This window comes from Anolis sagrei, chromosome 5 (assembly GCF_037176765.1).
Source record: "Anolis sagrei isolate rAnoSag1 chromosome 5, rAnoSag1.mat, whole genome shotgun sequence".
Lineage (NCBI taxonomy): Eukaryota > Metazoa > Chordata > Lepidosauria > Squamata > Dactyloidae > Anolis > Anolis sagrei.
This window is the reverse complement of record NC_090025.1, coordinates 45430263-45447861: the sequence shown is the minus strand read 5'-3', so window position 1 is coordinate 45447861 and position 17599 is coordinate 45430263. Positions and strand designations below refer to the sequence as shown.

At 40.1% G+C, this 17599-nt stretch overlaps 1 protein-coding gene across 1 annotated transcript in view; it reads left to right on the top strand.

Annotated features, from left to right (window-relative positions):
* TBC1D9 (TBC1 domain family member 9) overlaps positions 1-17599 on the top strand; it is an 84857-nt gene that overhangs the window by 46331 nt on the left and 20927 nt on the right. The window contains exons 5-10 of the mRNA XM_060778913.2: positions 110-371; positions 3626-3833; positions 7724-7930; positions 11311-11481; positions 13367-13517; positions 15767-15981. Coding sequence (XP_060634896.2) covers positions 110-371; positions 3626-3833; positions 7724-7930; positions 11311-11481; positions 13367-13517; positions 15767-15981 — 1214 coding nt within the window. The remainder of the gene's footprint in view (positions 1-109; positions 372-3625; positions 3834-7723; positions 7931-11310; positions 11482-13366; positions 13518-15766; positions 15982-17599) is intronic.

The window sequence follows — 17599 nt, the reverse complement described above, 5'->3', positions numbered from 1 at the left end:
TGGGTATATTTGTTAAAAAGTCCTTGATTTTTGTAATTGGTGCTGTTTTTGACTTTGAGTATACAGAGTGGTATTTCTCTCTGCTGAAACTTGTATTCCTTTTGATCAGCCAAACTAGTCATCCGGTGGGTTGACATCACCCAGCTTGAGAAGAATGCTACTCTGCTTTTGCCAGATGTGATCAAAGTCAGTACAAGGTCCAGCCAGCATTTCTTTTCAGTGTTCCTCAACATCAACGAAACATTTAAACTCATGGAGCAACTTGCCAACATTGCGATGAGGCAGCTCTTGGACAATGAAGGCTTTGAGCAGGACAGGTCACTACCCAGACTCAAGAAGAAGTCCCCTAAAAAAGTATCAGCGCTAAAACGGTAAGTTTTGGAGCCAGTATATTTACAGGGATCTTTTTTAAAATTCAAAAGTGGTATGAAATTTGTGATAAAATGCCTGGCTAAGTAGATACAGTATCTCTTCCCAGTTACATTCACTTTTCTCTGTTATGGGCAGTTAAGGGACTGTAATTGATTTATTGACATCACTGGGTGCTGATATGAGGACAATTGCAAAGAGGAATAGAGGTAGAGCAGCGACAGGCAAATTGTGGTCCATTAAACATCACAAAATTCCCCCAAAGCGCCCCCCCCACACACACACACACACACATTTTTTAAAAAATAGGCACAATTTTTGTTGCTCCCAACCAATAACCTGACTCAAAAGGTGGAATGTTCCCTTTCTCTGGAGGACATTAAACAGACATTGTGTGGGCATCTTGCAGAATAGAATGTCCCTTTTATTTGATTGGCTGTTTCATTTATGCTGGGGCATCCTTCATTAGCCTCATTTTTTTTGGAATTTAACTCATTTTTACTGTAAACCATGATTTAAATCTTTGGGTTTCAGTCTTGTTTCTTTGGATTTTGTAAAATGTTGCTGCATAAAGCTTCATGAACTCTGAAAGTGCTGTACAAATAATATTCCCAATTCTACTTAGTGGCAATTCCCTTTGAGTGCAATAAAGCATCAGTAGAATCAAGCAGCTGAAGGTGCACAATTGAAGCTGATTGAAATGCAATGCTGGAGCTAGTGCATTCAGGACCCCATGCTATGAATAGTTCTGAGTTATCATGACTATAACATCTTTTGAGTGACAGAAATATCCAAACACTGAACATCTGGGGAAGGGGGGTGGGAAGGAGGGTGCTATTATGCCTAGATCTCCTAGTGATGTTTCCATATGCACCTGCTAGCAACTGTGGCGATATGTAATGATCCAGCTGGACCTTTCTTGCATTCTTATGCCCCTATATGCCCCTCCATGCAGGATAGAGCTTCTGGTTACATTAATTCACTTGTTGCACATCTAATTGTAATAAGACCTATTGCTTGCATCAGTAACCAATTATCTTTTGTTTTGTTTTACTATTAAATGACAATGCCATACTTTAGTGTTTTGCAAGAACTTGCCTTTATTACACTTTATTATTGGGATATATAAAAAACTACATAATGAAGTGATATGGCACACCTTAAAGTTAATGTTTATTGGGGATAAACTACATGGTGAAGTGGATATTTACTTATTTATAGTATTTATATTCCGCTCTTCTCACCCCAAAGAGGACTCAGGGCGGATCACAGAATACATATACGGCAAACATTCAATTCCATTGTACATTGACTAGACAGACAACTGTACATAGATGGAGGTATATATATGCCTTCCCATCTTCAGCATCTTGGAGGCTAGTGCTGGGTTCCAGCCACCGGGGCAAGGGGATGCTGTTTCTCCATCTTCCCTGCCAAAGAGCTTTGTTTATAAACTTCCTCCTTGATCAAATTGCCGGCATTTTTCTGGCATTTCCTTATCGGTGCCTTAAAACCCTCCCCGCTTTAAAGTGGTACCTATTTATCTATTCACATTTGCTTACAAACTGCTAGGTAGGCAGAAGCTGGGCTAAAGGCCAGGAGGTCACCCCAATCCATGCTTTGAACTGTCAACTTTTCAGTTGGCAAGATTTACTGCAGCTGGTGGTTAACCTACTGTGCTAAAGCTCGGTCCTCAACTTTAATGTTTGATTCATTCCATTATTATGGATATTCTAGATATCCTTAGGAAAGGTTCTTGGATTGATCATGGAAGAAGTATTTCTTATTTATTTATTTAAAACGTTTGTATCCCGATCCTCTCTACCTCAGATCAGCTCACAGCAAAAATTCAATGCTAACAATAAAATCTAAAATATCATACATCAACATCAACAGTGAATCAAGAATACATATAGAATAAATACATATAAGCCAGTCGCCAAGATAAAATCATACCCAACTCAGTCCGTATATTGTGGTCAGTAACTTTGGTCCATTATCGGTCTCAGCCATCACTCTGCAAATGCCTCATTCCATAACCAGGATTTCACTAGCTTCCTAAAGGTCATGCTGGGGGGATTTTGGGAACTATAATGCCAAGCAGTAGGTTTCCCATAGTCTCGTCTTATAGGGGGTGCTGTTTTTCAGTCATAACAGTTAGTAAAATCGAGAGGGAATAGGAATGTCATAAGGCAGCTTTGAGTTTAACTATTTGCCTGATTCCTGTAAGCAGTGTGGAATTTTATCTCGGAGAATAGAAAGAAATGATCTCTTGGAGGAGGCCACTTTGCCTCCTTCTTGTCCTGTAAAGAATAAAACAGGTGCCAGGAGAGGAATAGAGGTGTCTGTCCTCCTCACTCAACTGCAGGAAACAGGTTGAGATTGGGAGAAGGACTTCTCCATCCCACCTCCAGTATCTTGCTAGATGCTGGTGAACAACAAGAGAAAGCACCCTTCTATGTGTCCAACCCCAGTGCTGGTGTTTCTTCTCTATTACTACCACCTTTCTTTGCTTTCACACTAGATGTGCAGGGAACCAAGCCCCACTTTCTTGAAATGCTGTGTGATAGGAGTCTCAAAACACAATCTGGCTCTTCACCAGACCATTGAGTTTCTGGCGTGTGATAAAAAGTAAAGCAAAAACTGGGCTGCATTTTACTTATAAGAATAAGACAATCCACTCTGTTCATCCTCTACTAGACCCCTAGGAGTAAAAAGAGTGCTTGTTAAAAGACAAAGCAGTTTCTGCAAAGTAGCAAAAAGTCTTAAAATACGGTAAACTTTGTGCACTGGCCACCCACAGATTTTAATATAGCTTACTACTGAGGAAGTCCAGACTGTCTCCTTCCCTGTTGCCATAGTAGAAACCTTTTCTTTCTGGGTACGTCATTAGCAACCACATGTAGAAGGAGCTTTAAAGCAGATGGGAGTTATACTTTTCTTTGGCTGCTGTATTTTTTAAAGTTCTGGTGTATATTTTAAAACTTGTATTCATTTCATGCATTTCTATAATTGTTATCACCTTTGTCACTCTGTCCCTTTGTAGAAAAAAGGCAGGATATTAATAGTGCAGTACCTGTTTTTTGTGAAGTATTTTCATGTAAATGCATGGGAACAGCCACCAGTGAATATCATCTTGTATTAAAAGTCCTTATTATTCACTTTGTGCACAAATAAGTCAATGCAAATTTATCTGAGCTATGGCAAGTTCACAAATTTGAATATGAACATTGAAATTCTGAAATGCTGTCTTCAGGGATCTTGATGCTAGAGCCAAAAGTGAAAGGTATCGGGCCTTATTCCGCCTTCCAAAGGATGAAAAACTGGATGGACATACGGATTGCACCCTGTGGACTCCATTTAATAAAAGGCATATTTTGGGTCAGATGTTTGTCTCGACAAACTACATCTGTTTCACTAGCAAGGAAGAACACATGTGCAGCCTCATTATCCCACTTCGAGAGGTTGGTATAAAATCATTTTGTTTATTGTTCTGCTTGTTCCAAATTCATTGAGTCCCACTTCACTTCTAGTGTTGAGGTTAACCCCTTTTATTTCTATATTCATTAGTTTGTATAATATACATAACATTAATGTAGCTTTTTTTTCAGGCATTAGTATTTCCACAGTTTCCACCTAATTGCTGCTGTTGTTATAATTATAATATAGCTATCTTAGTGTACAAAGGAATAGCTTCAGGGTAGCTGTTTTGGCCATGCAGCCAAAAAAAAACCCCTACGAAAACCAAAATACACATTGCAGTGATACCTTAATTAAGCCAGCTAATTAACACAATGGGATCACATTAGCTTTTGAAGCTCATTGGCTTTATCAGGCTAACACGTTCAAGCCCATACAAGAGAAGAAAATTGATGATGTGAGTTACAGGCTATCATCTTGTTCGAGATGTTTGGTTACATTGGTGTTGACAAAGAGTTGATGTAGGCCAGCAGTTCCCAACCTGGGGGTCATGACCCCTGGGGAGGTTGTGAGGGGGTGTCAGAGGGGTAGCCAAAGACCATCAGAAAACAGTATTTTTTGTTATTCATGGAGATTCTGTGTGGGAAGTTTGGCCCAATTCTCTCATTGGTGGCATTCAGAATGTTCTTTAATTGTAGGTGAACTATAAAACCCAGCAACTACAACTCCCAAATATCAAGGTCTATTTTCCCTAAACTCCACCTGTGTTCTTATTTGGGCATATTGAGTATTCGTGCCAAGTTTGGTCCAGATCCATCATTGTTTGAGTCCACAGTGCTCTCTGGATGTAAGGGAACTATAACTCCAGAACTCAAGGTCAATGCTCACCAAACCCTTCCAGTATTTTCTGTTGGTCATGGGAGTCTATGTGCCATGTTTGGTTCAGTTCAATTGTTGGTGGAGTTCAGAACACTCTTTGATTGTAGGTGAACTATAAATCACAACACCTATGATTTCCAAATGCAAAAATCACCCTCCCCCAACCCCACCAGTATTCAAATCTGGGCGTATTGGGAATCTGTGCCACTTTTGGTCCAGTGAATGAAAATACATCCATTATATCAGATATTTACATTACAATTCATAACAGTAGCAAAATTACAGTTATGAAGTCGCAACACAAATAATGTTATGATTGGGGGTCACCACAACATGAGGAACCGTATTAAGGGGTTGCGGCATTAGGAATATTGAGAACCACTGATGTAGGCAGAGGTCCGTTCAGATCTATGTTTCTGACATCATCATTTTTCTTCTCTTGTGTGATTTTAACATTTTTGCATTATGATAGTAGTGAGGTTTGAAATTTAGCCTAATGTGTTTTGAGCCGTTCGATGATTGACATAATGAAGACTCCATATCAATGTTTATTTTGTACTGTAGGAAATTTTGAATCTAAAGTGGATATGGGCAACTAGGGGTGTCTGGAGGTGCATTAGCCCTCTTGCAAAACATATGGGACTGCAACCCAATTTCTGCCCCCAGATGTTCTTCCAATATCTTCTAGGACAATGGTTCTCAACCACTGTCCTATAACTGTATTATATAAGTCTATATTAACCATATAATGCAGTTTGAAACTGCATAATGTGGTAGTGTAGATGGGGTCAGAGAGAGCTATTCTCAAAAAATACAATAAAAATGGCAGGATGGAGAAAACATAATTTCAGTAACTAGATACTGCGCCAGATCTTTGAAGACAATGTAACAGGAAGTCAAATAAAAAAAACTTTCAGTCATGAAATATTAAAACTCTGTAGTAATGATTGATCATAGATCTTTTTTTAAAAAAAAATCTGTAAACTGAAGCTAAGGCCTCTATGAGTTGAAACTCTATTACTCCGAAGTCCTAATGCAATTTTTATTACTTCTGATAAACAATCTGAAAGCAGTGATTTAAAGGTCATAAGATGTTTTTCTTCCTGCACTTGAGAAGGGGACTTTCTGTAGGCTTCATTTCATTTATTTAGTTTATTTCATTTTAATCCTTGGGGCATGAAATCAAACTATCAAAATTAGGATGTCTCCAATCCCTTCAACCCTTAGCTTATTTGTTCAAGAGCTAATGTTAAAAGAGTTTAAGATCAGACCATCAACCAGAGATAATACTCCATGTTTTGCATGCTAAAAGTGCAGAGTTTTGTCTTTCACTTAAAAGTTTTAGAGAATGGGAAGCGGGAAAGATACTTCTAACTGAGATATTGGAAAGCCACACCTTGTCAGAGTAGATGGGCTAGATAGGTGAGTTTTCTGACCTGGTATTAGTAAATACCACATGTTGAGTTTTCTGCCCATAAGAAGCAAATAATGCAGTTTGAACTTCAATAAACATGTCTAACCAATGTTACTTAGGTGACCCCTCGTTGTCTGAGTTTGATGGCCTTCCAAGTGCAGTATCTTGGCATAGTTGACTGTTGAGCCCTATTCTTGCTCCGCATGTTCTTCCACAGTGAGGCCATCGGTTTCCAGGTGAAAGGCGGTCCTGGTCTGGCTTGACTTGACACACCTTCCTCTTGGCACGTTTCTCCCTTTTCCCTCCATTTGTGCCTCTTCAAATTCCTTATCACTGCTGGTCACAGCTGACCTCCAGTTGGAGCGCTCAAGGACCAGGGCTTCCCAGTTCTCAGTGTTTATGCCACAGATTTTAAGGTTGGCTTTAAGCCCATCTTTAAATCTCTTTTCCTGTCCACCAACATTACATTTTCCATTCTTAAGTTGGAAGTATAGTAATTGCTTTGGGAGACAGGGATCGGGCATTTGGACAGCCTGGCCAGTCCAACGGAGTTATGGTGGGTGATCACTTCAGCACTGATGATCTTTGCTTCTCCTAGCAAACTGACATTTGTCCACCTGTCTTCCCAAGAGATAATCAGTGTTGATCCATATAATGCAGTTCAGTGTAGTTTTGACTGCATTATTTGGCAGTGTAGATTCAGCTGGAATTTGGTTGGGTATTCTGGGGATTATAGTCCCAAAAATAACAATTATGTATAGAGATTTCCTAAATACTTCATAGAAGTTTTACAGAGTGAAGCAATGTTATTGTTCTGCCATGTCTCTCACACCAGCCCTCCTAGTGAAACTGTTCAGAACACTGAGATTTTTATTAATCTGATTAATCTTTTGAAACTGTTTTCCTTGAGCAAATATGTGTACACTGAAGGATTATAAAACAGGAGGGGAAATTTCCACACTACACAATATTAATAGCCCTATGGCTCTACATTAACTAGTACCATCCTATGGAATCCTAGTTGGTTGAGGCACTAAGACTTTCTTTCTGAGTCTTCTATATATTCTTCCTTAAACTGCAAACCCCAGGATTCCATAGGATGTTGTCATGGCTGTTAAAGTGGAATTATAGTGCTATAATTATATAATGTGAAATGGCCCCAGTTATTTTGGTTAAGAAATGCCCTTAGCTATTGTGTGTTCTTTTTTTTTTCATGTCAGGAGCGACTTGAGAAATTGCAAGTCTCTTCTGGTGTGAGAGAATTGGCCATCTGCAAGGACATTGCCCAGGGGATGCCTGGATGTTTTACCATACTGTGGGAGGCTTCTGTCATGTCCCTGCATGGGAAGCTGGAGCTGACAGACAGGAGCTCACACCGCTCCCCGGAATCAAACCACCGACCTTTCCGCCAGCTGTCCTGCCAGCACAAGGGTTTAACCCATTGCATCACCAGAGACTCCTGTAGCCAATGCTAAAAACTTGTCATCCAAAACATCTAGAGATCAGGCATTTCAATGTATTCAGCCTCACAAACCTGTGGATTTGTCCAAAGAAAACATTAGGAAATGCAATGAAGAGGGTATACATCCAAAATAATGTTATAACCCATTTGTTTTCCTTTTGTTCTCCCCCTACTCTTAGGTAACTATTGTAGAAAAGGCAGACAGTTCGAGTGTACTGCCTAGCCCACTATCCATCAGCACTAAAAACCGAATGACATTTCTCTTTGCCAATTTGAAAGATAGAGACTTTCTGGTGCAAAGGATTTCTGACTTTCTTCAGCAAACAACTTCCAAAATATATTCTGAGAAAGAGATTTCTGGAAGTTACAATAGTTCTGATGATGAGGTAAGTAGACAACAGAATCCTTTCTACCCTCAAAGTCAGTTCAATTCAGCTGACTTTGAAACCAGCTCACATCCCAGATTCATAAAATGTCAATTTAAATAAAAGTCTGCTTCCATGGTTAAATTCAGGGGGGAAAATGTATCCATATTCAGAAGGTACCATTTTGTTTGGAAAGTTGCCTGATGCTGGGGTAAGCAAAATGCCAATTATTGGCAGTTGAATTTTTGCCAACTTACAGATAGAACGCATGGCAGTAAAATGCACCATGATGGAAAATACATTAAATTGCAATACTTAATTTTAAAAATGATCTTGTCTGTATGACAAATGCATTTTAATTAGTTTTGAGAAATTACCAAGCCTGAAAATATTAAGATGGTAGTAATCCGGTTTGCAAAGTCATAAAATTAGACTCTGTAGTCAGAATTTTAAAAGAACTGTGGCAGTGAGCCATCACCTCTGAATCAGATGACTTTCTAAACTTTGCTATTTTTCATTAAGTGTGTGCTCTTTTAAAAGACATGATTGATTTATTAACAGGCTGAAAGTATAAATATTTCCATAGTCTTGGAAAGGTCTCAAAATTTATCAATGGACCTTTCATTCCTGCTACAATATTTCTGTCAGCAATTACTGTGAATGCGCACATCTTGTAATACACCAGGTAAAATTCAATGCTATGGTCATGTATGGTAACAGCAAAGCAAATGACAGGGCTGCTGTATTTACTGTTATAGGCGAGAAGTTATGAAACCTGCTGCAAAAAGAAGTATTTATACGCCAGGGCCAAATTCAAGGCCAAAACATCTGGGGACCCACAGGTTGAGAACCACTGCCTTAGACAAAGTACATATGAATGCCCACCCTCCATATTGAGAAGCCAATTGGACTTGTAATTACTTGTAACAGTAATACCACATCTTCCATTTATTTCAGGAATTGCAACAAAGCCCATGTAGCCTATGTAATACTGACCTCCACCAATGCCTCCTTTCAGCTGATCTTTGCTTCATGCCCCTACACCTGCCAGCATCAACTGCCTCACTTTTCCTAATGGTAGAGCTGGACCTGAAAAATAATATCCTTGTTAAAACTAATTTACAACTTTGGATCTGTTGGACCAGGCCTTTAAGTCATCCATTTAGAGCTTATGTAAATTGGTCACTTAATCCTTGGCGGTCGCCACATTCACTGTTCATCACTTGACAGCTGTGGAGGCATGAAGTCTACATGGTCTAACTGAGCTAAAACCGGTTTGGCCCCATTGGATCATCACCTTACTTTTCCCTTTACTGCTGTCACATAGCTACAGAGCTGCTATTGCACACTCTGCTTTCTGACAACAACAGAGGAATAAGGAGAAAGGGAAATGATCTCTACTCCTTCTTGGTCACACAGGCTCTTCCTGCTATTGTCAGGAACTCTCCTGGGACTTTGCATCCATCTGGCAGAGTGGTGGGGTGACATGGGCCCAAGCTGTCCTTTCCCCCTTGTAAATGCAGGAGAAAAAGGATGGTGTTGGTGACCCATGTGGACAGTGCACTGGTCCACATCAGAACCAGTTGTGCTGTCCACACTCCATCCAAAGTGAGTGGCTACTCTGGAGTTTCACCCGAATTTTGGAGCATTCACTGACTTTCCTTAAAGGTAAAGGTTTCCCCTGACATTAAGTCTAGTCATGTCTAACTCTGGGGGGTGGTGCTAATTTCCATTTCTATGTAAATGAGCCGGGGTTGTCTGTAGACACCCCCAAGTTCATGTGGCCAGCATTAGTACATAGAGTGCCGTTACCTTCCCACAGAAGCGGTACCTATTGATCTATGCACATATGCAAGTTTTCGAACTGCTAGGCTGACAGAAGCTAGAGCTAACAGCAGGAGCTTACCCCGTTCCGCAGATTTCAACCATCAACTTTTTGGTCAGCAAGTTCAGCAGCTCAGTAGTTTAACCCACTGTGCCACCAGACTTTCCTTAGTATGGTGCTATGCCTGTTTAACCTAGTTTATCCTACGTTAGGGACAGGAAGTCCCTGGATGTCATGTAGTGATTGTGGAGTGACATCACAGCCACTGCAGGCTATTCAGCCCATGTAAATGAGCCCTTAGCATGGTATTTATAGTATCTCATTTTTGCATAGAAAATTCCAGCCTACTGTCTTAATTGTCTTTGAGATTTCAATTTGAAGCATCAGAAGCATGTAGCACAATAAGCTTCAGATAATCTTCTCTGAGAAACTGAGAATGGTAGAAAATATAAAGAATCACTCTTTTCCCTCTTTGTTCCATTTTTGGTTTAGAACTTAAGCTCAGAGAAGTTGTACTTCAAGGGTTACAATTCCCAAATCAGTATGGCCATTCCAGTTGTGGGATTCTGGGAGTTGTAATCCAAAACTATTGCTTTTCTATGTTCTGTTCAAAGATATGATGTGGAAAGGTGCTGATTTCTCCACGAGACATCCTTTCTCCACCTTCTTGCCAATTTCTCAGTTGCAGTAGATATCCCATTCTTTTAAAAACAATTCCCATTGTTTCAGCACCATGGCACATAAGATCATGATGACGGAACCATTTATTTGCCACTAAAAATGGAAAACAAGGAGGCAGGGAGAATGTCCCATTGCAAGTGGCTGTTGTTAGGCAGTGGAGCGGAACACCCTGGAGCACTCACGCCATTGTATTACCTTTTCTGGGTGCACAACTTATGTTGACCATACCCAGAGTAATTAAAAACGTATTATGCTGTTTGCTAAAAACCTTCCACTTCTCATAATCTCAATCAGGTACTGTGGTTGGGATATGTTCAGAAATTATTTTCTGAGAGGATTAAACATTCCCTAAAGGGAAGGAATGTGTGTTTCCTGAAGCTTATTTCTGTTGCCAGTTAATTTATTTAATGAGGTTTTAAATAAGACAGGACTCCACTGTTGCAAGCAATCACCATGCAGGGCTCAAACTTGAATTAAAAGGCTGCAGTCACCTGACTCGAAATGGGGAAAGGGGGTTGTAGGAACATCTCATGCCTCCTTGACTTTCGGGCAGAACTCTTTTGGGGAAAGCAGATTTGACTGCCGCATTGCTGCCCTCTGGCTGCCCTCTCCTCTCCCACCCTCAAGAGCTTGAATTACTCAAAGCTCAGCACTGTAGTTGGCAGAGGAGACAAATGGGCAGCATGACAAGAGAAGACACACAGGGCAAACTGCTTCCTGCACCCGGCTATTAAAAGCTCAGGAGCCCTTGTGGAGATCCACAATTAACAACTTGGTGGGCGCCACCATAATACCACACTTCATGCAATTTGATCCACACTGCTTCCTTCCCCTACTCCCAGTCCCACACGGTTTGTAAATTATGGTGTTTTTTTTCCTCCCTTCACCCCATCAGGTATACTCAAGGGCAAGTAGCATCTTTTCATCCAGCCCTCAGAGAAGCCTTAGTTCTGAAACTGATGGAGAACGGCATTTCAACTTGAACGGTAACAGCATCCCAACAGTAACGCAGGCGCTAATGACCATGTATCGTCGGCGTTCGCCAGAGGAGTTTAACCCTAAATTAGTAGGTTGTGCTGTTTTTGGTCTCATCAAGTTTACAGAAATGCTTGCTACATTAATTTGAAAGAGAGAAAGAAATGGAAAGTGAACTGTAGTTGAACACATCGTTTTGTTAGCTAGCTAGCTAAGCTGAATAATCATTGTAGGAAAACATTTCTTGCCCTACTCAGTTAAGGTTTTGTAGTAGAATGTCTGCATGGTTACTGTGTAAAAGGATAGTATAAAATAAATGCATGTCTAATATTTCTTACCAGGAACTCGAAAAATTCATTTCCACAGTTATTTCATAATTTGAATACACATTATGCAGTTGATAAAGATCCCTTCTGTTAAAGTAAAGTAAAGATTTCCCCTTGACATTAAGTCTAGACGTGTCTGACTCTGGGGGGTGGTGCTCATCTTCATTTCTAAGCTGAAGAGCCAGCGTTGTCCGTAGACATCTCCAAGGTCATGTGGCCAGCATGACTGCATGGAGCACCGTTATTTTCCCACTGAAGGGGTACCTATTGATTTATTCACATTTGCATGTGTCATGAATAACTTTTCAGTAACCTTAAAGTATAGGTACTTTTTTTTGCAATTTCCAGTGTGAGAGATTATATCAGAACTTTTATGCTTTTACACAAAGAATGACATTGGACACTGCTGCCTTCCTGCCGAAGTGGTACCTATTGATCTACTCATATTTGCATGTTTTCAAACTGCTAGGTTGGCAGAAGCTGGGGCTAACAGCAGAAGCTCACCCTGCTCCCTGGATTCAAACTGTCAACCTTTTGGTCAGCAAGTTCAGCAGCTCAGCGGTTTAACCCACTGCACCACCAGGGGCCCCTTCCTTCAGTTTATTTCAATATTATTTAGATACTTACAGTTAATTTAGATGCATTACTTGTCTTTGTGCAATTTGTGCTTGAGAAATTAAGGCCAGAGAGCAAAACAATATTTTTAATGTTATGTAGTGTCTTTGAAAAGAGCCGTGGTAGCATAGCAGGTTAAACTGCTGAGCTGCTGAACTTGCTGACCGAAAGGTTGGTGGTTCAAACCTGTGGGACAGGGTGAGCTCCTGCTGTCAGCCCCGCTTCTGGCAAACTAGCAGTTCGAAAACTTGCAAGTGTGACTAGATCAATACGTACTGCGGGAAGGTAATGGCACTCCATGCCGTCATTCCAGCCACATAACCTAGTAGGTCTTTACAGGCAACACCAGCTCTTTGGCTTAGAAATGGACATGAGCACCCCCCCCCCCCCCCCGAGTCAGAAATGAGTCAGATATGACTTAATGTCAAGGGGAAACCTTTACCTTTAGTGTCTTTGAGGTTCTCATGTGATCACATACACATAGAAAGGTCTTTCTTTAAAAAAAAATCTGAATGGTGAAGACCTACTTTTCTCAGATGCTATCTCTTCATCAACTTCTAGATTGCCACATAGATCCAGAAACACCCACATTGTCTAGGTAACATCTCAAAGTCATAATGCAAATGCCAAATAAATGTAAAGTTGGAATAATTATAGTGAAAAGCCATTATGGAAAATGTAGTTCAAACCTAATGCCACTCTATATGACTTGAATAATATAACATATATAAAATAATATAAAATTATATTGTATAAGTGATTAATTGTAAAGCCAATTTGTGGGGAAAGATGTATTATAAATAAATAAATTGATACTACATCCTTTTTCACAAATTAGGAGTCAAGGCAACTTACAATTTTATATAAGTACAATATAATATGATATTATTTAATTTGTGCAGGCTGGGATTACAGGTTCCACCTGTAATAGAGAGAGAGTTATTTTCTTCTTCCTGGATGCATAACTCTGTTTCATTACACAGATTTGTATGTATTTTCTACATTTTATCATTTATCCTCTGCTATTTTTTTAAGGCAAAGGAGTTTTTAAAAGAGCAAGCTTGGAAGATTCATTTTGCTGAATACGGACAAGGCATCTGTATGTATCGCACAGAGAAAACAAGAGACCTTGTGCTAAAAGGTATCCCAGAAAGCATGAGAGGGGAACTCTGGCTGCTTCTGTCAGGTATGTGGATTATTGACACTTTCTGTACTGCTGAGTCAAGTTTCTCCCAACTGATATAAAACATTAGATATAAAACAGGTGGCCTTAATATCAGACATGTTTTGACTGTAGAGTAAAGGAAAACTGACAGTTGCAATTCTAAGAATCAGAAGAGAATCTAAATATAATGGAACTAACCTACTGATAAGTGTGTTTAGGACTGCAGCCCGAATTGGATGGGCATCTTTATCTGAACCAACTAGTATTATAAAGTGTTTTAATACTTGGGATTAAACTGAAATTTCTGAGTCCCCACGGGTTATAAAGAAAGATAATAAATAAATAAAGTTATTTAGAAAAAGTCTCCTCCCAGATTCATAGCGTATGGAGACTTAGAAAACAAGGCAAACTTTTTGGGAAAATGGTCAAAGGAAAATCACAAAGGAGAGTTGTTAAGACCTATTTACAAGCAGTTCACCGGAGGATATTGAAATGGAACTCTGATGACACATTTGAATGAACATACGTTTGCTTATTTGTATGTACCCAAATTGCTTAATGTGACCCTGTTGTTGTTGTTGTTGTTGTTGCTGCTGCTGCTGCTGTTGCATGCCTTCAAGTAGTTTCCAACTTATGGTGACCCTAAGGTGAACATATCATTGTTGTTTTTCTGGGGCAAAGGGTGTGCAACTTGCTCAAGGTCAACCTGTATGTTTCTATGGCCAAGCAAACCCCAAGTCTCTGGAGTCATAGTCCAGTGCTCAAGCCACTACTAGTACAGGTTTAGTGTCTCTTACCCCAAATGCTTGGGACCAGAAGTGTTTTGTATTTTGAAAAACTTGCATTTACACTGTTGGGCGAGTGTGCTTATTAACAAAAGACCCTCCTCAAAAATGTACAGCAGAGTAAGTTATCACCAGCAGCGTGACCCAACACCAGTAGCCAAAAGTGATGAAAAGAACAAAAACACACAGACCAATGTTCTCTTCCATAGGAGGCTTTTCTTTATAGCAAAATAATATGGTTGCACTATTTGCAAGAACAAGGTTTCCATAATCACATTTCCTTATTTGCTTCCATGCTGGGCTTCTTTCAGATGCAGATAAACAGCTTCATTCCTACAGAGCTTTTTCACACACTGAAGTTACACAGGAGCTTCACACAGTAGCTTTATGCACACAGCAGCCTTCACACACTGAAGTTTCACACACGATGGCCTTCAACCTGAGGCTTCCTCTCACTGAAGCTTCTCACACACAAGGCCTACTCACACTGAAGCCTACCTCACCCCGAGGCCTTTCTCCCACTGAGGCATTCTCACACTGAGGGCTGTCTCAGACTGACCCCTCTCTCACACTGAGGCAAATTAACACTGAGATGTTCAAATACTGAGGCCTACTAACACACTGAGGCCCTTCTCCCACAGAGACCTCTCACAGACTGAGGGTACTAAGTTATAAGCACACCTGCTTATATTGAACTGAGGCTTTTGTTGAATCATTGTATCCATTTAACCCTTTCAGTGCTTAACTCACATTTTTGTAATTTAAAAATTAGTTATTTAATATTTCTGACATATACATATGTATATCGTGAGATATCTTGGAGATGGGACTCAAGTCTAAACACAATTTATGTTTCATGTATACCTTATAGACATAGCCTGAAGGTAATTTTATGCAATATTTTTCATAATTTTATGCATGAAACAAAGAGTGCATACACTGAACTATCAGCGAAATCACTATCTCAGCCACCCACTTATGAATTTAGGGATGTTGACATTCCAAAGAAGGAATGCTCAATCTGCTTCCTTTTATACAGTGTCTTTGAATTCAACAAATTACTTCTGATTCAGTAAACATCTCAAAATTCAGGCGGGTGAATTAACACACTGTGGAAAACCAATGTTTTAAAGACAACAAACCAGTGCTCTAAAAACAACAAACTTGAGTTTATAAGTTTTGTGTAAATCTGTTGTGTTTGTTCTGCATAGTCGGTGAGTCCTTGAAAGCTACGTACTTTAGGCATTCCCAAAGTCTGACGACATTCCCTATTTTACAAAGCTAGCCAAACCCTATGCCATATTATAAATTATTTATGAAAATCTCCAGTTTAAGAAGTGGTTTAGCAAGTGGGGTGAAAGCCTGCTGTTCACACACTCACAGTGTCTCCTTGGGCATGCAGAGCAAACTGTGCAGATCTTTTAGATTTGGCCTATTTCTATAACCTACTTTCTCTTTTGCCAATGTGTTCTTTTGCGTTTTTAGGCGCTATTAATGAAATGGCCACCCACGCTGGCTATTATGAAGACTTGGTGGAGAAGTCCATGGGGAAATATAATCTTGCAACGGAGGAGATTGAGAGGGATTTGCACCGCTCCCTCCCAGAGCATCCTGCATTCCAGAACGAGATGGGTATTGCTGCTCTGCGGAGGGTACTCACTGCTTATGCATTTAGAAACCCCAACATAGGATATTGTCAGGTAACTTAAGCTCCTGAACTCAAATTCCTTTGCTCATCACTGCATTGATTGTTGAATTGTTGGTGATGAAGCCAGATCTCCAAAGAAAAAGAAATTGCTTGATGTATCCAGTTGATGAATATTTGCTGGTAAAGTCACAGTTCTATTATAAGTTGGACTTTTGCTGAGGAATTCACTAGCATCAGCAGTATTTGCATAGGGATAGAGATTTTGCTGAGGCACAGAATTTAGAGAAGTAGCAGTGCTGGTCCAAGACATTGTGAAGACTGAAGAATCTAGGCTACGTGGCTATGTTCTGTCACCCTGGATCTCTTGCAGTGCTGCAGATGATACTGAAGTGAAATAAAGTTGATTTCCTCATTTTCTTCTCAGCGCTTTGTTGTCCTTCCGAAAAACAATTACACATGGGTGTTTTGGGCAAGATCTGATAAGTGTATTATTTCTGTAATCTTTCAGGATACTCTGAAGATATGATACTAAAGTACTTAATTAAAATAAACTTAATAGGTAGCTCATAAAAGTGCTAATTATGTTCTTTCCAGAAAAGATAAGGGGGGGGGGGGTCTGAAATTAATCCTGATTTAATTCTTAATCCGGATCAGTCCTTTGCCAGCCTGGTATTTTCCAAATGTGTTGGACTTCAGCCCATTATCCTAGCTAGCATGGCTGATTAAGAATGTGATTGTAGTTATCATATCATGAGGCCACTAGATTGGAGAAGGCTGGTCTTTGTGATTGGGCATTAAAAGGATAGTCCTAAAATTACTGATTTTGAGCCAAGAGAGAATTAGCAGGCCACCCTAAAATTTAAATGAGGGAGTGGGTTTGCGGATCTTTTTTCAATGGACCGGGAGCAAGAGCAATGGCATTATGCGATCATATGCACTCCATGATATATCTTCCCTATCCATGGTCCCATGTGGGAACCATGTGGGCTCCACTCAAGGAAAGTTCACTGTCTACATTAAATAGCTCTTCATGGAGTCTGGAAGATTCCACTATGCTAGCAGAGGAGCCCCCGGTGTCGCAGCAGGCTAAACCACTGAACTTCTGAACTAGCTGACCAAAAGATTGGCAGTTTGAATTCGGGGAGCGGGGTAAGCTCCCGCTGTTAGCTCCAGCTTCTGAAAACCTAGCAGTTCAAAAACATTCAAATATGAGTAGATCAATAGGTACTGCTTCTGCGGTAAAGTAACAGCGCTCCATGCAGTCATGCTGGTCACATGACCATGGAGGTGTCTATGGACAACGCCGGCTCTTCGGCTTAGAAATGGAGATGAGCACCACCCCCCAGAGTCAGACACAACTAGACTTAATGTCAAGGGGAAACCTTCATTTTTACAAGCAGAGGAATTGCCATAGTACAATTATTGGACGAATCCTTATTCATTAAAAGATTACATGTAGACTTCTTAGTTTCTTAACTTTAATCTAGTAAAAAAAAAAAAAGCTTGGGAGACTTGGATCTGTCTAAAAATTTCGTCCTTAGTCAAACAAGACCTACAACAAAACCAGTTTGCACTCTCCCACCTAATGGGAGTGCTCCTGGTAAGTGTTCCAATTCTTAGATGTCTATTAGAAAGAGTGGCGTTAGTTTAGCTAAGGCCCTAATCCCACT